General features: G+C 41.6%; 1 protein-coding gene across 3 annotated transcripts in view; it reads right to left on the reverse strand.

Moving 5' to 3' along the window:
- Positions 1 to 23,726, reverse strand: part of SCNN1B (sodium channel epithelial 1 subunit beta) — a 77,643-nt gene that overhangs the window by 21,192 nt on the left and 32,725 nt on the right. For 2 of the 3 annotated variants that reach the window (XM_027126653.1, XM_027126654.1), the window contains exons 2-3: positions 10,129 to 10,447; positions 7,490 to 7,766 (exon numbers count right to left, since the gene is read on the reverse strand). In XM_027126653.1, the coding sequence (XP_026982454.1) occupies positions 7,490 to 7,766; positions 10,129 to 10,439 (588 nt within the window). In that variant the 5' untranslated portion in view covers positions 10,440 to 10,447. Of the gene's footprint in view, positions 1 to 7,489; positions 7,767 to 10,128; positions 10,448 to 13,698; positions 13,743 to 23,726 lie in introns of those variants that run through there. The other variant, XM_027126655.1, reaches the window with a different exon arrangement.

A 23,726-nucleotide genomic window follows, 5' to 3' on the forward strand; every position in this document is an offset into this window, starting at 1 on the left:
CAGAACTGCCCATTCAGATTCTCCAGGAATGGGACCCAGGCATCTGAGCAGTTACAGAGCTCCCAGGGGATCCCGGGGCACAGACAGGGAACCTTCTTCCTACTGCTGGCTTGCGGGCATCCCAGCATCCCAGTTATGCTTTGGCAATGACTGTACTGCATAGCTGTGGTTTTTCACCTGTCTGATATTTGTGCCTCTGTCTTTTGATAATAAGACTTAATTCCTCGTTGCTGCTGCTGTTGGCTGAGAAACATCTTTTTGTTCACAGAAAACAAGATTATGTTCTTACCAAGAAAGATGAAACCAGCTGGGTTACTTTCAAAAGACAACCAAGTGAGCACTGCAGACTAATGCGTAGGATCAATAAGAACGTGATTTTGGCACTTTTAACGTTGACAAGTTCTGCATTTCTGCTGTTTCAGTTGTACTACTACAAGCACTATTTATCAGCAAAGCCTTTGAATGCTCTTCTGTCAAAAATAACAGCCGTGGCGTCAAGATGGCAGAGGAGTAAGATGTGGAGATCACCTTCCTCCCCACAAATACATCAAAAATACATCTACATGTGAAACAGCTCCTATAGAACACCTACTGAACGCTGGCAGAAGACCTCAGATTTCCCAAAAGCTTTGCTTTTACCACTCGTCCTAGGGTTCTATCTGTCCGTTTTGTTGTTGTTTTTGTTTTTAGTATAGTTTTTAGTGCTTGTTATCATTGGTGGATTTGTTTTTTGGTTTGGTTGCTCTCTTCTTTCTTTCTTTCATTTATTACTTTTTTATTTTTAATAATATATTTTTTATTTTAATAACTTTCTTTTCTTTTCTTTTTCTTTCTTTTTTTTCTCCCTTTTCTTCTGAGCCATGTGGCTGACAGGGTCTTGGTGCTCCAGCCGGGTGTCAGGGCTGATCCTCTGAAGTGGCAGAGCCGGATTCGGGACATTGGTCCACCAGAGACCTCCTGGCTCCATGTAATGTCAAATGACGAAAGGTCTCTCAGAGATCTCCATCTCAAGCTAAGACCCAGCTCCACTCAACGACCAGCAAGCTAAAGTGCTGGACACCCTATGCCAAACAACTAGCAAGACAGGGACACAACCCCACCCATTAGCAGAGAGGCTGCCTAAAATCATAAGACCACAGACACCTGAAAACACACCACCGGACGCGGTCCTGCCCACCATAAAGACAAGATCCAGCCTCATCCACTAGAACACAGGCACCAGTCCCTTCCACCAGAAGCCTACACAATGCACTGAACCAACCTTACCCACTGGGGGCAGACACCAAAAGCAACGGGAACTACGAACCTGAAGCCTGAAAAAAGGAGATCCCAAACACAGCAAGTTAAGAAAATTGAGAAGACAGAAAAATACACAGCAGATGAAGGAGCAAGGTAAAAACCCACCAGACCTAACAAATGAAGAAGAAATAGGCAGTCTACCTGAAAAAGAATTCAGAGGAATAATAGTAAAAATGATCCAAAATCTTGGAAATAGAATGGAGAAAATACAAGAAACATTTAACAAGGACCTAGAAGAACTAAAGAGCAAACAAACAATGATGAACAACACAATAAATGAAATTAAAAATTCTCTAGAAGGAATCAATAGCAGAATAACTGAGGCAGAAGAACGGATAAGTGACCTGGAAGATAAAATAGTGGAAATAACTACCGCAGAGCAGAATAAAGAAAAAAGGATGAAAAAAATTGAGGACAGTCTCAGAGACCTCTGGGACAACATTAAACACATCAACATTTGAATTTTAGGGGTCCCAGAATAAGAAGAGAAAAAAAAAGGGACGGAGAAAATATTTGAAGAGATTATAGTTGAAAACTTCCCTAATATGGGAAAGGAAATAGTCAATCAAGTCCAGGAAGCACAGACAGTCCCATATAGGATAAATCCAAGGAGGAACATGCCAAGACACATATAAATCAAACTATCAAAAATTAAATACAGGGACTTCCCTGGTGGCGCAGTGGTTAAGAATCCACCTGCCGCTGTAGGGTTTGAGCCCTGGTCTGGGAAGATCCCACATACCGCGGAGCAACTAAGCCCATACGCCACAGCTACTGCAACTACTGAAGCCCACGCGCCTAGAGCCTGTGCTCTGCAAAAAGAGAAGCCACCGTAATAAGAAGCCTGTGCACTGTGACGAAGAGTAGCCCCTGCACACCACAACTAGAGAAAGCCTGCGCGCAGCAACGAAGACCAAACACAGCCAAAAATAAATAAATAAAATAAAATAAATTAATTTAAAAAATTAAATATAAAGAAAATATATTAAAAGCAGCAAGGGAAAAGCAACAAATAACATACAAGGGAAATCCCCATAAAGTTAACAGCTGATCTTTCAGCAGAAACTCTGCAAGCCACAAGGGAGCGGCAGGACATATTTAAAGTGATGAAAGAGAAAAACCTACAACCAAGATTACTCTACCCAGAAAGGATCTCATTCAGATTCAACGGAGAAATTAAAACTTTCACAGACAAGCAAAGGCTAAGAGAATTCAGCACCACCAAACCAGCTTTACAACAAATGCTAAAGGAACTTCTCTAGGCAGGAAACACAAGAGAAGGAAAAGACCTACAATAACAAACCCAAAACTATTAAGAAAATGGTAATAGGAACACACATATCGATAACTGCCTTAAATGTAAATGGATTAAATGCTACAACCAAAAGACACTCTGGCTGAATGGATACAAAAGCGAGACCTGTATATATGCTATCTACAAGAGACCCATTTCAGACCTAGGTACACATACAGACTAAAAATGAGGGGATGGAAAAAGATATTCCATGCAAATGGAAATCAAAAGAAAGCTGGAGTAGCAATTCTCATATCAGACAAAATTAGACTTTAAAATAAAGACTATTAGAAGAGACAAAGAAGGACACTACATAATGATCAAGGGATCAATCCAAGACGAAGATATAACAATTGTAAATATTTATGCACCCAACATAGGAGCACCTCAATACATAAGGCAAATGCTAAGAGCCATAAATGGGGAAATCGACAGTAACACAATCATAGTAGGGGACTTTAACACTCCACTTTCACCAATGGACAGATCATCCAAAATGAAAATAAATAAGGAAGCACAAGCTTTAAATGATACATTAAACAAGATGGACTTAATTGATATTTATAGGACATTCCATCCCAACAACAGAATACACTTTCTTCTCAAGTGCTCATGGAACATTCTCCAGGATAGATCACATCTTAGGTCACAAATCAAGCCTTGGTAAATTTAAGAAAATTGAAAACATATTAAGTATCTTTTCCGACCACAACGCTATGAGACTAGATATCAATTACAGGAAAAAAATCTGTGAAAAATACAAACACATGGAGGCTAAACAATACACTACTAAATAACCAAAAGATCACTGAAGAAATCAAAGAGGAAATAAAAAAATACCTAGAAACAAATGACAATGAAAACACAATGACCCAAAACCTATGGGATGCAGCAAAAGCAGTTCTAAGAGGGAAGTTTATAGCAATACAATCCTACTTCAAGAAACAAGAAACATCTCAAATAAACAACCTAAGCCTTCACCTAAAGCAATCAGAGAAAGAAGAACAAAAAAACCCCAAAGTTAGCAGAAGGAAAGATATCATAAAAATCAGATCAGAAATAAATGAAAAAGAAATGAAGGAAACAATAGCTAAGATCAATAAAACTAAAAGCTGGTTCTTTGAGAAGATGAACAAAATTGATAAACCACTAGCCAGACTCATCAAGGAAAAAAGGAAGGAGACTCAAATCAATAGGATTAGAAATGAAAAAGGAGAAGTAACAGCTGACACTGCAGAAATACAAAGGATCATGAGAGATTACTACAAGCAACTATATGCCAATAAAATGGACAACCTGGAAGAAATGGACAAATTCTTAGAAAAGCACAACCTCCTGAGACTGAACCAGAAAGAAATAGAAAATATAAACAGACCAATCACAAGCACTGAAATTGAAACTGTGATTAAAAATCTTCCAACAAACAAAAGCCCAGGACCAGATGGCTTCATAGGTGAATTCTATCAAACATTTAGGGAAGAGCTAACACCTATCCTTCTCAAACTCTTCCAAAATATAGCAGAGGGAGGAACACTCTCAAACTCATTCTACAAGGCCACCATCACCCTGATACCAAAACCAAAGATGTCACAAAAAAAGAAAACTACAGACCAATATCACTGATGAACATAGATGCAAAAATCCTCAACCAAAAAGAAAAAAAAAATCCTCAACAAAATACTAGCAAACAGAATCCAACAGCACATTAAAAGGATCATACACCATTATCAAGTGGGCTTTATCCCAGGAATGCAAGAATTCTTCAATATATGCAAATCAATCAATGTGATAAACCATATTAACAAGTTGAAGGAGAAAAACCATATAATCATCTCAATAGATGCAGAAAAAGCTTCTGACAAAATTCAACACCATTTATGATAAAAACTCTCCAGAGAGTAGGCATAGAGGGAAATTACCTCAACATAATGAAGGTCATATATGACAAACCCACAGCCAACATTGTTCTAAATGGTGAAAAACTGAAACCATTTCCACTAAGATCAAGAACAAGACAAGGTTGCCCACTCTCACCACTAGGATTCAACATAGTTTTGGAAGTGTTAGCCACAGCAAGCAGAGAAGAAAAAGAAATAAAAGGAATACAAATCAGAAAAGAAGAAGTAAAAGTGTCAGTGTTTGCTGATGACATGATACTACACATAGAGAATCCCAAAGATACTACCAGAAAACTACTAGAGCTAATCAATGAATGTGGTAAACTGGCAGGATATAAAATTAATGCACAGAAATCTCTTGCATTCCTATATACTACTGATGAAAATCTGAAAGAGAAATTAAGGAAACACTCCTATTTACCATTGCAACAAAAAAGAATAAAATACCTAGGAATGTTTTACCTAAGGAGACAGAAGACCTGTATGCAGAAAACTATAAGACACTGATGAAAGAAATTAAAGATGTGATACAAACAGATGAAGAGATATACCATGTTCTTGGATTGGAAGAATCAACATTGCAAAAATGACTATACTACCCAAAGCAATCTACAGATTCAGTGCAATCCCTATCAAACTACCAATGGCATTTTTCACAGAACTAGAACAAAAAATTTCACAATTTGTACAGAAACACAAAAGACCCCGAATAGCCAAAGCAATCCTGAGAAAGAAAAATGGCACTGGAGGAATCAGGCTCCCTGGCTTCAGACTATACTACAAAGCTACAGTAATCAGGACAGTATGGTACTGGCACAAAAACAGAAATATAGATCAATGGAACAGGATAGAAAGCCCAGAGATAAACCCACACACATATGGTCACCTTATCTTTGATAAAGGAGGCAAGAATATACAATGGAGAAAAGACAGCCTCTTCAGTAAGTGGTGCTGGGAAAACTGGACAGCTACATGTAAAAGAATGAAATTAGAACACTCCCTAACACCATACACAAAAATAAACTCAAAATGGATTAAAGACCTAAATGTAAGGCCAGACACTATAAAGCTCTTAGAGGAAAACATAGGCAGAACAGTCTATGACATACATCACAGCAAGATCCTTTTTGACCCACGTCCTAGAGAAATGGAAATAAAAACAAAAATAAACAAATGGGACCGAATGAAACTTAAAAGCTCTTGCACAGCAAAGGAAACCATAAACAAGACGAAAAGACAACCCTCAGAATGGGAGAAAATGTTTGCCAATGGAGCAACTGACAAAGGATTAATCTCCAAAATATACAGGCAGCTCATGCAGCTCAATATCAAAAAACCAAACAACCCAACCCAAAAATGTGCAGAAGATCTAAATAGACATTTCTCCAAAGAAGGTATACAGATTGCCAACAAACACATGAGCGGATGCTCAACATCACTAATCATTAGAGAAATGCAAATCAAAACTACAATGAGGTAACACCTCACACCGGTCAGAATGGCCATCAACAAAAAATCTACAAACAATAAATGCTGGAGAGGGTGTGGAGACAAGGGAACCCTCTTGCACTGTTGGTGGGAATGTTAATTGATACAGTCACTATGGAGAACAGTACGGAGGTTCCTTAAAAAACTAAAAATAGAACTACCATACGACCCAGCAATCCCACTACTGGGCATATACCCTGAGAAAACCATAATTCAAAAAGAGTCATGTACCACAATGTTCACTGCAGCTCTATTTACAATAACCAGGACATGGAAGCAACCTAAGTGTCCATCGACAGATGAATGGATAAAGAAGATGTGGCACATATATACAATGGAATGTTACTCAGCCGTAAAAAGAAATGAAATTGAGCTATTTGTAGTGAGGTGGATGAATCTAGAGACTGTCATGCAGAGTGAAGTAAGACAAAAAGAGAAAAGCAAATACCGTATGCGAACACATATATATGGAACCAAAAAAAAAAAAAAAAGCCTCTGAAGAAACTAGGGGCAGGACAGGAATAAAGACGCAGACATAGAGAATGGACTTGAGGACACAGGGAGGGGGAAGGGTAAGCTGGGACGAAGTGAGAGAGTGGCATGGACATATATACACTACCAAATGTAAAATAGATAGCTAGTGGGAAGCAGCCACATAGCACAGGGAGACCAGCTCGGTGCTTTGTGACCACCTAGAGGGGTGGGATAGGGAGGGTGGGAGGGAGACGCAAGAGAGAGGAGACATGGGGACATATGTATATGTATGGCTGATTCACTTTGTTATAAAGCAGAAACTAACACACCATTGTAAAGCAATTATAGTCCAGTAAAGATGTTAAAAAAAAAAAAAGACTTAATTCCTCCTTCAGGAAGCCACCCCTTCCCTCCGGCTCAGTCCATGTGGTCTGATAAAGGCTGACATCCTCCTCAGCTCCAGGGTACATGACCCAGGTCTGGCCAATCATGAAAGCCTGTCCTCTAGCTCACAGTGATTGGTTTAGGGGTGAGCATGTGACCTGATGATCAGTCTCAGGACTTTCACTGAGGCAATTAGGAAAGAAGAGCTTTGTTTCTGGGAAGAGCGCTAAGCTTGTGGGATATATGTCTGGCATTGCCAGGGTCTTCCACGTGGAGAGAGCCAGCCAGAGAGCACAGTCAACTGAGAGAAGAGATGAACCTAGGTGGAGAGAGATGGACTCCTGATGACGGCATCTGAACGCCTGGATCCAGCCACATCTCAACTTAATACACCCCTGGACTTCTCATTTTGTGAACCAAGGAATTCCCTGCTTTGCTTAAGCTAGTTTGAGCTGGGTCACTGGCATCCAAAAGTGTCTTGACTAACATACCAACTATTTCTAATTTTAAAAAAGCACTGCAAACATATAAAATAGGCACCGGCTCCAGCCTGTTTTTCCCCCAGCAAGACCCAGATTATTTAAAGAAAGAAACTCCCATCAGCCTCACTAGTTAGGGCCCACTGTTTGACCTGTGCCTGGGGTCCACTTACTAGTTTCATGGCTACTTTGCATCCGTGGGCACTGCAGATCCTTCCTGGTGCTGGGCTGCTGCTTGCTGAGCCATTGTAGTTGTCCTCAAAGAGGTCAAGAACCACTGGGTGACGGGGGTTCTGCTCATCGATAAAGACCAGGGGCACGTGGTTCCAGATGGTGAGGTTCAGGGCCCTGGTGGCGTTGACATGGCTGAGCTCAGGACCCAGGATCCTCGCCAGGACTGCCTCCATCAGTTCATCCAGGTCCTTCAGCAAATGCTTGACTTTGGAGTACCTGTGTGGGAGAGAGGGCAAGTCAGGGAGGCAAGAGGCAGCTTCAAAGCAGAACGACTGTAGTCTGGGATCCCCTCCTACTGCAGTGTGGCTGCCACCACATGTGAGAAGAATGCTCCTCCACCCCAAGCACTCACCTCTCTATCTACCCACCCATGCATCATCCATGCATCCTTCCACCCACCTGCTCACTCATTCATTCACCCAGTTTTTGGTGAGCATCTACTATGTGCCAAGTACTGTGCAAGGCACAGAGGATATTATGGCAAACAAAACAGAATGGGTCTTTTTCCGTATGAAATTCACAGGCTAGTGGGAAAGAATCCTAAGAGCTCACAGTTATTGATCACTTACCATGTGCCAGGTGCTAAGTGCTTCCTACATCTGTTTATTTAATCTTTGCCACAATTCTATAATCATCCCCACATATGGATAAAGAAACTCTGGGAGTTGCTGTGACTTCCTGAGCTCATCCCACTGATGAGGCCACAGAGCTGAGATTGGAACCTGGGTTTGGTGGGCTCCAGTAGGTGTGCTGTGTAGGCACGGGGCTCTGACTTCTCCCTGCCAGGAGGGATAGAGAATGCTGGGGGAGGGGCAGGTCTGCGATCCTAATTCTCCAGCAGCAATTTGGGGAACAGGAGCCGGTTTCAGGAGGGAGAAGGCAGATAGGACTGTGGGGCTGGGATCCAGGATCTTCTCTCAGCCCCTGAGGCTCTCATATTGGAAATGGTGACCAGTCAGTCTGGCAGAAATGTGTCCACACCAGCGGGTGTTCCCACCAGGCCCTGGGTGGGGGCCCCAGGCCCTGCACCCTAGTCACTCCAAAACCCAATTTATCCAAGACCTTGCCCCAGAGTGCGGTCTCCAGGGTGGTGTGTATCAGCTCTGGCTGGAGGACTTCCTGCAGGAGACAGCACTAAACCCTGGACACAGGCCCAAGTCCTGGTATGAAGGTGTACATCTGCCAGAGCTGACACCAGCCTCAGATGACGACACAACCTGTACCCTGACCATCAGACCAGCTGCCTCTGTGCACACAGGGAGAGGAGGGTTGGGTAGGTGGCGGGCTGCGGGGTAGGGGCTGCTATTACAGCCTAGATGTTCACAGCTGCTGTCGAGCTTGGTTAAGTCCTGTTTTGGAATTCATGGGCTCTGGGTTTGAATTCCGGCATGTCACTTAATATCTGTGTGACTTTGGGTAGGTTAACCTCTCTGAGGCTCTGTTCTCTCATCTACAAAATGGGGGGGGGATTGAAATATTTACCCTAGAGGGCTTTTGGAGGATTCAATTAGGTGATGCTTATAAAGCAGGGTGTGTTATTATTATAATTATTAAGAGTTTTCTCAAGTAGCTTCAAAGACCACCCAAGCAAGGAAGAGCAGCCCTATTCCTAGAAAGAAGTGACTTTCTGACAGCTGGAAATGTAATCAGGAAATATGAATTCCCTTCCAGGACCTTCTTTTGGACAAGAACGTTCCCTGAGGCTCAGACATGCTGGCCCTTCTGTCAAGTCCTTGAATGCACCAAGCTCTGTCTCACCCCAGGACCTTTGCATGTGCTGTGCCCCCCACTTGGGGCATTCCCTTCACTCTGCCTGGCTAACTTCTACTCATTCCTCGGGGCATTTTTCTCCGACTGACGCTCTGCCTTTCCTCAACCCAACCCTGACTAGGTTGGGTGTCCTTGGGTGTCCCCTTCCTAGGCCTTGCCATCAAGTGGTTAAACAGTGGCAGCTCTGGAGTCAGATCAGGCCTGGATTCAAATTCTACAGTTGCTCACTGTGTGTCTCTGGGCAAGTTCCCTCACTTCTCTGAACCTCCATTTCCTGACCTATGAATCGGGGCTACTATAGCAGTGCCCACCCCTAGGGCGGTTGTGTGGATTAGAATGACATGAATTACCCGAAGAACACTCAGCACGCTGCCTGGTGTTCCATAAGCACTCAATGTACGGTTGCTATATATACTTTAATCCTCACAATTACAATGAATTCAATATTTATGGGAAAAAAAGATTAATGTCTGTTTTCTCTGGTAGACTGTGACGAGGGCAGGCATGTTGTTTTAGTTACTGATGTATTCGTGGTGCCTAGAAAAGTTCCTGGCAATAGTAGGTGCTCAATAAATACACATTGAATCCATAAATAGGCACTGGCATGCCTGAAGGCATTTTTTGAGGTTCTTTTTAAGCCTAGGAGGTTTATGAATTTTGAATCTTACTTGCTACAAAGGGATGAAAACAAAGAAGGAAAGAGAAAGAGAGAAGGGGGAAAAAGGGAAAGAAGGAAGGAAAGCTGGAAGGAAGGGAAAAAAAGAAATGCAGCCCCGCTGAGACCAGCCGCACTCCAAGGACCACCTACTGGAAGGGGCTGGTGTTGCAGACGGTGACGGCGGGAAAGTCCATAGCCTTGAAGCCGATGGAGAGGGAGACGCTGACCTCCCAGTTCAGGTAGGTCCTGATGAAGATACCCCATTGCCAGCAGACGAGGGAGGTGAAGAGCAGGGTGAGCACGAACCACATGGCCTTCTTCTTGGGCCCCTCGCAGATGATGCGTTTGGGGCCATGGGTGTTGGTGTTGTCACAGTACCACACCAGCAGCTCCTTGTATGTGTAGCCGGGGCCCTTCTGCAGCCGGTGCAGGCACTTGAGCAGGTACTTCTTTATGTGCATCGTGGCTCCTGCAGATACACCCGGGACGGCCACTTCAGATACCACAACAGCCTTCCGTCCCAGGATCTCCCAGTCATGGCCAGAGCATGGGCACTGGGGACAGGAAGGCCCTCTTTCTATCCCTCCCTCCCTTCCTTCCTTCCCTCTTGCCATTTATCATCCATCCATCCAACCAACCCCAAAGCATTTACTGAGTGCCTACTGTATGCCAGGCACTGAATTAGCCCCTCTGGACTCAATGATGAGCACAATGGACAAGGTTTCTTCCCTCTGAGAATTTCCAGCTTAGTGGACAAGTTACTTAAACTCTTAACTCCTCAGGTTCTCCGTGTGCAAAACGGGGACAACTGTACCTAGTTTTTGTAGGATTGCTGAGAGGGTGAAATTAGGTGAAACATAAAAAGTGCCAAGTACAGTGCCTGGAACAGGCTACGTGCTCAATATGTTAGCTACCATTATTACTAGCTGTGAGTGCCGAGACAGAGATTAACCAACTGGTTACAGAATGTGATAGGAAGGATTGGGACCCTGAGTACCCAGAGGCAGTAGAGGGCAGTGGTTAAGAATGAGGACTCTGGAGCGAAATGTCTGGCTTTGAATCTTGGCTCTGCCACTTTCTAGCTGTGTGACTTTGAGCAATTCACTTTCTCAGTGCCTCAGTTTCCTCATCTTGTAAAATGGGGACAATAACGGTCCCCACCTCACAGGGCTGATGTGAAGCCTGAAAGGAATGAGAATATGGAGAGTGTGGACTAATGCCTGGCACCTGTCAGCTACTGTTATTACAAAGGGGGGCCCCCAAAGTCTGGGAGTCCTTGGAGGAGTTGAGTTAAAGGACAGAAGAGGAGTGGTGGTGGGAGGGTGAGGGGACAGCAGGAGCAGAGGCCGATCGGGAGGGAGCCTGGGGACATGAACAGAGCTGGCCGCGCAGGGCCTTGTGGGCCATGCTAAGGAGTGGGGTTTCAATCCTAGGACAGTTGGAACCTGTGGAGACGAGATGCTGTCAACTCTGCGGTCTGAAAAGAGCGCCCCAGCTGCTCGGTGGAGATGGACTGGAGCGGGGTGAGGGTGGCTCCAGGAGTGCCGGGTGCTAGCTGTGGGTCAGCCAGGAATGGTTAACCTCTCTGAGACTGTTTCCCACCTGCGTGAGCAGACAGGGTTCTTGTGACGTTAACCAAGATAGTTGTCAAAGAGCCTGGCACATGATGGCTTCTCAGGAAATACCTGTTTCCTCCTTCCTTCTGCCCATATACAGAGCCAGAACCTGCTGAAGGAGCACCCCAGCCCTATCCCTGGAGCCCCAACTGGCCAAAGGCCACCTCCTTCGTGAAGCTGTCCTGACTCCCTGGCTGGAATGAGCCCTGCCCTCCTCTGAGAGCCTCTGCCTTTCTGGGGGCTCTGTGTTGGGCAGGGTGTTGCCTGCTTCCCAGCACCCTCTCCCCTTGCTTGGATGTTTCCTCGGGTGAACCCCTCCCCCAGTCTCAGTTGGTGTGAGTGGCCAGGCTACCATCCCTAGCTCTGGGCGGGGGGTGGGGGGGCTCACATGACCCCAGTTTGGACCATTAGACTCAATTCTGTTACTTTATGTTGGAATAACTGCGTAAGAGACCTCCTTTTTAGGTAAGACTACTAAGCTGGCGGTATTTGGCATCACAAATGGGGAGACTGCCTGAGGAGAAAGCCAACATAGAGAAAAGCAGAGCCACAAGATGGAGACAGGTTCTGACAACATCGTTTGAACACCTGGATCCAGCCATTCCTGAAGCCTTTTATTCCTGGACTCAGCAGATATGGGAACCAATAATTTTCTTTCTTACTTATGCTGATACAAGCTGGATGTGTATCATTTGCAACCAACAGAGAAAGAAATTCTCTGACATAGTTGACATAGTGACATAGTTGCTTGTCCTGTGGCTTCTCACTCCCATGAGATCACAGTCCTCCTGAAGGTAGCAGCACTGTATTCCCGACAAGCCCAGCACAGCGCCTAGGACACCACTGAATATCGAAATGAATAACGCCAGACCTTCATATCTACACAGAGATCTTAGACTTACCCAGGCACGTTCACTCCTGACCTAACTGTCTGACACAGTCACATTCCTCACCTGCCTGGCCAAAGCATTAAGGGCTTTACTCTCTTAACACCCCTGCCTCTGCTCTCTGATGGAAATCAAGCTCCAGGTGCCTGTCCAGGCCATCACGGCTGTAGGACAGATGTTCAGAGACTAACCCAAACCCCACCTTTCCCAGAGGACCCAGTCCCTGCTCTGGGATAATAAAGTAATAATAACTACAATAATAACAACTACGAGGGCAACATTAAAGTACTAAGTGTTTACCACGATCCAGGAACTGCAATGTGCTTCGTATGTTACTTCGTTCCTATACATTTTTATCCACAACCTTAAACTTGCAAAGAATTGGGGCTTCATCTGTCTCAAGGCCCAAGAGGTGAAGAGCACATTAGGCTCCTATAAATAGTTGTGGAAGAAATAGACCAAGGGCCTCTGTGACATCTACCCTCTTCCATTCTAGTTTAACCATTCTGATTAAGTCAAGAAGAAAGTTTTAGGTCCTTAACAGCCACCTAACCCCCTCTAATCTCCCAGTTTGACAATGAGGCCTCAGGCTCGCTCAGAGCCCTGTCAGGCAACAGTATCTGTAACAACAACCTTCTGTTTTCACTGGGTTTCTTTCTAAGAGGGATCTTCTATTTATGGCAAGAGACACTGGCTTTTGCTTTAGGTTCATAAATACACTTAAGTTAAAAAAAAAAAAAAAAAAGACCTGAGATTGGTTCAAGATGGCGGAGTAGAAGGACATGCTCTCACTCCCTCTGCGAGAACACTGGAATCACAGCCAACTGCTGAACAATCATCGACAGGAAGACACTGGAACTCACCAAAAAAGATACCCCACGTCCAAAGACAAAGGAGAAGCCACAATGAGACGGTAGGAGGGGCGCAATCACAATAAAATCAAATCCCATAACTGCTGGGTGGGTGACTCACAAACTGGAGGACGGAAGTCCACCCACTGGAGTGAAGGTTCTGAGCTTCCCAACCTGGGGGTCCGGCAATGAGAGGAGGAATTCCAAGAGAATCAGACTTTGAAGGCTAGCGGGATTTGATTGCAGGACTTCGACAGGACTGGGGGAAACAGAGACTCCCCTCTTGGAGGGCACACACAAAGCAGTGTGCACATCAGGACCCAGGAAAAGGAGCAGTGACCCCAGGGGAGACTGAACCAGACCTACATGCTAGTGTTGGAGGGTCTCCTGCAGAGGCAGGGGGGTGGCTGTGGCTCACCGTGGGGACAAGGACACTGGCAGCAGAAGTTCTGGGAAGTACTCCTTGGCATGAGCCCTCCCAGAGTCCGCCATTAGCCCCACCAAAGAGCCGGGTAGGCTCCAGTGCTGGGTCGCCTCAGGCCAAACAACCAACAGGGAGGGAACCCAGCCCCACCCATCAGCAGACAAGCAGATTAAAGTTTTACTGAGCTCTGCCCACCAGAGCAACACCCAGCTCTACCCACCATCAGTCCCTCCCATCAGGAAGCTTGCACAAGCCTCTTAGATAGCCTCATCCACCAGAGGGCAGACAGCAGAAGCAAGAAGAACTACAATCCTGCAGCCTGTGGAACAAAAACCACATTCACAGAAAGAGACAAAATGAAAAGGCAGGACTTCCCTGGTGGCGCAGTGGTTAAGAATCCGCCTGCTAATGCAGGGGACATGGGTTTCAGTCTTGGTCCAGAAAGATCCCACATGCCGTGGAGCAGCTAAGCCCGTGCGCCGAAACTGCTTAGCCTGCACTCTAGAGCCTGCAAGCTGCAACTACTGAGTCTGCACACCTAGAGCCCGTGCTCCGCAACAAGAGAAGCCACCGCAGTGAGAAGCCCGTGCACCGCAACAAAGAGTAGCCCCCACTCGCCGCAACTAGAGAAAGCCCGCGCACAGCAACAAACACCCAATGCAGCCAAAAATAAATTAAAAATAATGATAATAATAAAATAAATTAAAAAAAAATGAAAAGGCAGAGGACTCTGTACCAGATGAAGGAACAAGATAAAACCCCAGAAAAACAACTAAATGAAGTGGAGATAGGCAACCCTCCAGAAAAAGAATTCAGAATAATGATAGTGAAGATGATCCAGGACCTCGGAAAAAGAAAGGAGGCAAAGATCGAGAAGATGCAAGAAATGTTTACAAAGACCTACAAGGATTAAAGAAAAAACACCTAGAAGAATTATAGAACAAACAAACAGAGATAAACAATACAATAACTGAAATGAAAAATACACTAGAAGGAATCAATAGCAGAATAACTGAGGCAGAAGAACGGATAAGTGACCTGGAAGACAGAATGGTGGAATTCACTGCTGTGGAATAAAGAAAAGAGAATGAAAAGAAATGAAGACAGCCTAAGAGACCTCTGGGACAACACTAAACATAACAACATTCACATTATAGGGGTCCCAGAAAGAGAAGAGAGAGAGAAAGGATCCGAGAAAATATTTGAAGAGATTATAGTTGAAAACTTCCCTAACATGGGAAAGGAAATAGCTACCCAAGTCCAGGAAGTACAGAGCATCCCAGGCAGGATAAACACAAGGAGAAACACGCTGAGACACACAGTAATCAAATTGACAAAAATTAAAGACAAAGAAAAATTATTGAAAGCAACAAGGGAAAAATGACAAATAACATACAAGGGAACTCCCATAAGCTTAACAGCTGATTTCTCAGCAGAAACTCTACAAGCCAAAAGGGAGTGGCACGATATATTTAAAGTGATGAAAGGGAAGAACCTACAACCAAGATTACTCTACCCGGCAAGGATCTCATTCAGATTTGACGGACAAATCAAAAGCTTTACAGACAAGCAAAAGCTAAGAGAATTCAGTACCACCAAACCAGCTCTACAACAAATGCTAAAGGAACTTCTCTAAGTGGGAAACACAAGAGAAGGAAAGGACCTACAAAAACAAACCCATAACAATTAAGAAAATGGTAATAGGAACATACCTATCGATAATTACCTTAAACGTGAATGGATTAAATGCTCCAAACAAAGACACAGGCTCGCTAAATGGATACAAAAACAAGACCCATATATATGCTGTCTACAAGAGACCCACTTCAGACCTAGGGACACACACAGACTGAAAGTGAGGGGATGGAAAAAGATATTCCATGCAAATGGAAATCAAAAGAAAGCTGGAGTAGCAATTCTCATATCAGACAAAATAGACTTTAAAATAAAGACTATTACAAGAGACAAAGAAGGACACTACATAATGATCAAGGGATCAATCCAAGAAGAAGATATAACAATTATAAATATATACACACACAACATAGGAGCACCTCAATATATAAGGCAACTGATAACAGCTATAAAGGAGGAAATCGACAGTAACACAATAATAGTGGGGGACTTTAACACCTCATTTACACCAATGGACAGATCATCCAGACAGAAAATTAATAAGGAAACACAAGCTTTAAATGACACAATAGACCAGATAGATTTAATTGATATTTATAGGACATTCCATCCGAAAACAGGAGATTACACTTTCTTCTCAAGTGCACACGGAACATTCTCCAGGATAGATCACATCCTGGGTCACAAATCAAGCCTCAGTAAATTTAAGAAAATTGAAATCATATCAAGCATCTTTTCTGACCACAACGCTATGAGATTAGAAATCAATTACAGGGAAAAAAACATGAAAAACACAAACACATGGAGGCTAAACAATACATTACTAAATAACCAAGAGATCACTGAAGAAATCAAAGAGGAACTCAAAAAATACCTAGAGACAAATTACAATGAAAACACAACGATCCAAAACCTATGGGATGCAGCAAAAGCAGTTCTAAGAGGGATATTTATAGCAATACAAGCCTACCTCAAGAAACAAGAAAAATCTCAAATAAACAATCTAACCTTATACCTAGAGGAATTAGAGAAAGAAGAACAAACAAAACCCAAAGTTAGTAGAAGGAAAGAAATCATAAAGATCAGAGCAGAAATAAATGAAATAGAAACAAAGAAAGCAATAGCAAGGATCAATAAAACTAAAAGCTGGTTCTTTAAGAAGATAAACAAATTGATAAACCTTTAGTCAGACTCATCAAGAAAAAGAGGGAGAGGAGTCAAATCAATAAAAGTAGAAATGAAAAAGGAGAAGTTACAATGAACACAGCAGAAATACAAAATATCATAAGAGGCTACTATAAGCAATTCTATGCCAATAAAATGGACAACCTGGAAGAAGTGGACAAATTTTTAGAAAGGTATAACCTTCCAAGACTGAACCAGGAAGAAATAGAAAATATGAACAGACCAATCACAAGCACTGAAACTGAAACTGTGATTAAAAATCTTCCAACAAACAAAAGCCCAGGACCAGATGGCTTCACAGGTGAATTCTATCAAACATTTAGAGAGAGCTAACACCCATCCTTCTCAAACTCTTCCAAAAATTGCAGAGGAAGGAATACACCCAAACTCATCCTATGCGGCCACCATCACCCTGGTACCAAAACCAGACAAAGATACTACAAAAAAAGAAAACTACAGACCAACATCACTGATGAATATAGATGTAAAAATCCTCAACAAAATACTAGCAAACAGAATCTAACAACATATTAAAAGGATCATACACCATGATCAAGTGTGATTTATCCCAGGATGCAAGGATTCTTCAATATATGCAAATCAATCAATGTGATACACCATATTAACAAACTGAAGAATAAAAACCATATGATCATCTCAACAGATGCAGAAAAAGCTTTTGACAAAATTCAACACCCATTTATGATAAAAACTCTCCAGGAAGTGGGCATAGAGGAAGCCTATCTCAACGTAATAAAGGCCATATACAACAAACGCACAGCAAACATCATTCTCAATGGTGAGAAACTGAAAGCATTTCCTCTAAGATCAGGAATAAGACAAGGATGTCCACTCTCGCCACTATTCAACATAGTTTTGGAAGTTTTGGCCACAGCAATCAGAGAAGAAAAAGAAATAAGAGGAATACAAATTGGAAAAGAAGAAGTAAAACTGTCACTGTTTGCAGATGACATGATACTATACATAGAGAATCCAAACATGCCACCAGAAAACTACTAGAGCTAATCAATGAGTTTGGTAAAGTTGCAGGATACAAAATTAATGCACAGAAATCTCTTGCATTCCTATACACTATCAATGAAAGATCAGAATGAGAAATTAAGGAAACAATCCCATTTACCATTGCAACAAAAAGAATAAAATACCTAAGAATAAACCTACCTAAGGAGGTAAAAGACCTGTACTCAGAAAACTATAAGACACTGATGAAAGAAATCAAAGATGACACAAACAGATGGAGAGATATACCATGTTCTTGGGTTGGAAGAATCAATATTGTGAAAATGACTATACTACCCAAAGCAATCTACAGATTCAATACAATCCCTATAAAATGACCAGTGGCATTTTTTTTTTACAGAACTAGAACAAAAAGTCTTAAATTTGTATGGAGACACAAAAGACCCCGAATAGCCAAAGCCGTCTGGAGGGAAAAAAAGCGGAGCTGGAGGAATCAGACTCCCTGACTTCAGACTATACTACAAACTACAGTAATCAAGACAATATGGTACTGGCACAAAAACAGAAATATAGATCAATGGAACAGGATAGAAAGTCCAGAGATAAACCCATGCACCTATGGTCAAGTAATCTATGACAAAGGAGGCAAGGATATACAATGGAGAAAAGACAGTCTCTTCAGTAAGTGGTTCTGGGAAAACTGGACAGCTACATGTAAAAGAATGAAATTAGAACACTCCCTAACACCATACACAAAAATAAACTCAAAATGGATTAGAGACCTAAATGTAAGACTGGACACTATAGAACTCTTAGAGGAAAACATAGAAAGAACACTCTTTGACATAAGTCACAGCAAGATCTTTTTTGACCCACCTCCTAGAGTAATGGAAATAAAAACAAAAATAAACAAATGGGACCTAATGAAACTTACTTTTGCAAAGCAAAGGAAACTACAAACAAGATGAAAAGACAACCCTCAGAATGGGAGAAAATATTTGCAAACAGCTCATGCAGCTCATATTAAAAAAACAAACAACCCAATCAGAAAATGGGCAGAAGACCTAAATAGACATTTCTCCAAAGAAGACATACATTTCTCCAAGAAGCACATGAAAAGCTGTGCTCAACTTACAAAGTTCAACATCACTAATTATTAGAGAAATTCAAATCAAAACTACAATGAGGTATCACCTCACACCAGTCAGAATGGGCATCTGTTGCACTGTTGGTGGGAATGTCAACTGATACAGCCACTATGGACAACAGTATGGAGGTTCCTTAAAAAACTAAAAATCGAATTACCATATGACCCAGCAATCCCACTCCTGGGCATATACCCAGAGAAAACCATAATTCAAAAAGACACATGCACCCCAATGTTCATTGCAGCACTATTTACAATAGCCAGGTCATGGAAGCAACCTAAATGCCCACCGACAGACAAATGGATAAAGAAGATGTGGTAACATACAATGGAGTATTACTCAGCCATAAAAAGGAACGAAACTGGGTCATTTGCAGAGACGTGGATGGCCCTAGAGACTGTCCTACAGAGTGAAATAAGTCAGAAAGAGAAAAACAAATATTGTATATTAACGCATATATGTGGAACCTAGAAAAATGGTACAGATGAACTGGTTTGCAGGGAAGAAATAGAGACACAGATGTAGAGAACAAACGTATGGACACCAAGGGGGGAAAGTGGCAGGGGAGGTGGTGGTAGTGGTGGTGGGATGAATTGGGAGACTGGGATTGCCATATATGCACTAATATGTATAAAATAGATACCTAATAAGAACCTGCTGTATAAAAAATAATAAAATAAAATTCAAAAAAAAGAGAAATAGGTTTAAAGAAAATTATTAATTACAAACAATAGTAATACATGCAACAAAAACTGTGACAATGGTAGGCAAATAACAGAAGTTTGCTGAGTACTGCCTTATCTCCTAACTAGTTTGGGACATTAGCCAAGTTAAAATCAGTAAGTCCTATAAACCACTCTATGTTGTTCTTGTCAGGTTTCACCACCAGGGTGATAGATGGTCTGTGTTTGGAATGTATACACAGCTTGTGTAGAAAGGTCTGAATCAGCTTACAGCTTAAACCAACCCAAATAAGCCAAGTGGAGACTGAGTCCAGGTATGGAAGAGAGTCATGCTTCGAGAGTCCCAGATCACTATCTACAACTTGACCCCGAACTTGTGGAGAACATTCCTGGCAGCAAATGCAAAAACAATAAATGTTGTGTACAACCGTTTCTGTTTTCTTATAAGAGAAAATATCTGCTCACTTTCAGAGATAAATTGTACCTGAGGTTTGACTCAGTGTCCTGGGGGGAAGGATAATGGGAACCGAGTCGAGACTGAGTCCACGTATGGACTTCGAGGGGCTGCAAATGGATGACCCATGAGCTGTATCGGATTTGCAAAAGTTTTTGTTGTTGTTAGCACAGTTTTTTTTTTCTGTGTGAAGCTGAATTTATTTCATATACTCCAAGCAAAATAGTATTTTCCAACACAATAAATACCAAAACAGATATGGCAATATATTAAACGAGACGTTAAAGAGATTTGGTGAAAATAAAAACCAATGCCACTTTTTTCATTAAATTTTTGTGGGTTTGAAAAAGATTTTTTTTTAACATCTTTATTGGAGTATAATTGCTTTACAGTGGTGTGTTAGTTTCTGCTTTATAACAAAGTGAATCAGCTATACATATACGTATATCCCCATATCTCTTCCCTCTTGCGTCTCCCTCCCTCCCACCCTCCCTATCCCACCCCTCTAGGTGGTCACAAAGCACCGAGCTGATCTCTCTGTGCTATGCGGCTGCTTCCCACTAGCTATGTATTTTACTTTTGGTAGTGTATAGATGTCCATGCCACTCTCTCAATCTGTCCCAGCTTACCCTTCCCCCTCCCCGTGTCCTCAAGTCCATTCTCTAGTACGTCTGCGTCTTTATTTCCGTCCTGCCCCTAGGTTCTTCATGACCTTTTTTTTTTTTTTTTTAGATTCCATCTATATGTGTTAGCATACAGTATTTGTTTTTCTCTTTCTGACTTACTTCACTCTGTATGACAGACTCTAGGTCCATCCACCTCACTACAAATAACTCAATTTTGTTTTCTTTTTATGGCTGAGTAATAGTTATCAGGTACATATGCCACATCCTCTCTATCCATTCATCTGTCGATGGACACCCACGTTGCTTCCATGTCCTGGCTATTGTAAATAGAGCTGCAATGAACACTGTAGCATGGTATTTTTAAAAATATAATTTCCTTTTGTAAATAACAGCTTTATCGAGATAGAATTCATATACCATATAACTCATCCACTTAAAGTGTAGATTCAGTGGATTTTAGTATATTCACAGGTTGTTCACCCATCACTACAGTACATTTTAAAACATTTTCATCTCCTCCAAAAGAAACTCTGTACCCATTACCAGTCACTTCTCACTCCTTCCTCTACCCTCCCCCACCCCAGGCAATCACTGATCTATTTTCTGTCTCTATAGATTGCCTATTCTGGACATTTCATATAAATTTCACATACATATATTATGTGGTCTTTTGTGACTGGTTTTTCACTTTGTGTAATGTTTTCAAGGTTCCTCCATGTTGTAGCATGCATCACTACTTCATTCCTTTTTATTGCCAAATAATATTCCATATTATGGATACATCACTCTTTATTTATTCATTCATCAATTGATGGACATTTGAATTGTTTTTACTTTTTGGCTATTATGAATAATACTGCGGTGAACAATCATGTACAAGTTTTTGTGTGGACATATGTTTTCCTTTCTCTTGGGTATATACATAGGAGTGGATATACCAACTGGACCATATGGTAATTCTATGTTTAACCTTTGTAAGAACTGCCCTACTGTTTTCCAAAATGGCTGAACTATTTCACAATTCCACCAGCAGGGTATGAGGGTTCCAATGTCTCCACATTCTCTATAACACTTGTTATTATCCATTAATACAGTAGATGTGAACTGCCATCTTACTCTGGTTTTCATTAGCATTTCCTGATACCTAATGATGTTAAACATCTTTTCATGTGCTTATTGGCTATTATATCCATTATATGGCCAATATATCTTCTCTCAAGAAATATCTATTCAAATCCTTTGCTTATTTTTTAATTGGGTTATTTGGCTTTTTATTATTAAGTTGTAAGAGTTATTTATATATTCTATATACAAGTCCCTTTTCAGATATAGGGTTTGCAAAAATATTCTCCCATTCTGTGGATCATATTTTCATTTTCTTGATGGTGCCCTTTGAAACACAAAAATGTTTAATTTTGATGGTGCTCAACTTGTCTATATTTCTTTTGTTGTTTATGATTTGGTGTCATATCTAAGAATTCATTGCCTAATTCAAGGTCATAAAGATTTATTCCTATGATTTATTCTAAGAGTTTTATGGTTTTAGCTCTTACATTTAGGTCTTTGATCCAGTTTGAATTAATTTTTGTATATGGTGTGAGGTAGGGGTTCAGTTTCATTCTTTTGCATGAGGATAACCACTTGTCCCAACACCAAGACTATTCTTTCCCCTATTTAATTGTCTTGGTGCCCTTGGTGGTTTTAAATATATATATTTAATTTAAAGAAAACCTGAATAAATGAAGAGATATAACATATTCCTGGATCAGAAGACTCAATGTGGTTAAGATGTCAATTAACCTCAAATCAATCTCTAGAGTTAATTCAATCTCAACCAAAATCCCAGCAGACAGCGTGTAGAAATTGACAAGCTAATTCTAAATAGTATATGGAAAAGTAAAAAAACTAAAATAGAAAAAAAAAACTTTTGAAAAAGAAGAGCAAAATTGAAGGATTTATACTGATATCAAGACTTACTATCAAGTATAATAATCAGAACAGTGTAATACTGGTGTGATGATGGACATATTAATCAGTGGGATATGATAGAGTCCAGAAATAGACCTACAAAGGTGCCAAGGTAATTCATGCAGAAAGGATAGTCGTTTCAACAGAACATGCTGGAACAATGGATATCCATATAAGAAAAAGGAATCTCAACTCCTATCTCACACTAGATACCAAAGTTAACTTGAAATGGATCAGGGACCTAAACACAAGAGCTAAAACTGTAAAACATCCAGGAAAAAGTATAAGAGAAAAGTCTGTGCGATCCTGGGGCGGGCAAAAGGCCTTTTAGATAGAACACCAAAATCATGAAAAATAAAAGGAAAAAAAAAGAACTGTCCTTTATTAAAATTAAATCTTCTGCTCTTCAAAACACTGTTAAGAAAATGAAAGAGCAAGTCACTGGGAGAAAATCCTTGTAGTAATATGACTGACAAAGAATTTGTATGCAGAATACATAAACAATCCTTGCAACTCAGTAATAAGACAAACAACCCAACGCCCACAATGAAGGGCAGAAGATTTAAAAACACACTTCATAAAAGAGGATATATGAATGGCTCATAAGCACATGAAAAAACGCCTAACATCATTAGTCACTGGGAAAATGCAAATATAAACCACAAGGAGATACCATTTCCCACCCACTAGAAGGACTGACAGTATCTAGTGTTAGCGAAGATGTGAGGCAATCAGAACTCTCCTACATGACTGGATGGAATGCAAAATGGTGCAGTCACTTTGGAAAACAGTTTGGCAGGTTCTCATAAAGTTAAATGGGTACTTATTATATGACCTTTCAGGTCCACTCTTATTTATCCAAGAGAACTGAAAACATGTTTTCACACAAAGGTGTGTACATATATACTCACAGCAACCTTATTCATCAATAATCCCAAACTGGAAACAAGCAAGTGTCCACCAACAGGTGAGTAAATAAACAAATTGTAGCATTTCCATACAATGGAATACTATTCAGCAATAAAAGGAACCAACTATTGATACATACAACAACATGGATGGATATTTTTTTTAAAAGCCATTATTCTGGGCTTCCCTGGTGGCGCAGTGGTTGAGAGTCCGCCTGCCGATGCAGGGGACACGGGTTCGTGCCCCGGTCCGGGAAGATCCCACATGCCGTGGAGCGGCTGGGACCGTGAGCCAGGGCCGCTGAGCCTGCGCGTCCGGAGCCTGTGCTCCGCAACGGGAGAGGCCACAACAGTGAGAGGCCCGCGTACCGCAAAAAAAAAA

This window comes from Aethalodelphis obliquidens, unplaced genomic scaffold (genome assembly GCF_003676395.1).
Source record: "Aethalodelphis obliquidens isolate GAN/ISIS:26980383/991018 unplaced genomic scaffold, ASM367639v1 scaffold30, whole genome shotgun sequence".
NCBI lineage: Eukaryota > Metazoa > Chordata > Mammalia > Artiodactyla > Delphinidae > Aethalodelphis > Aethalodelphis obliquidens.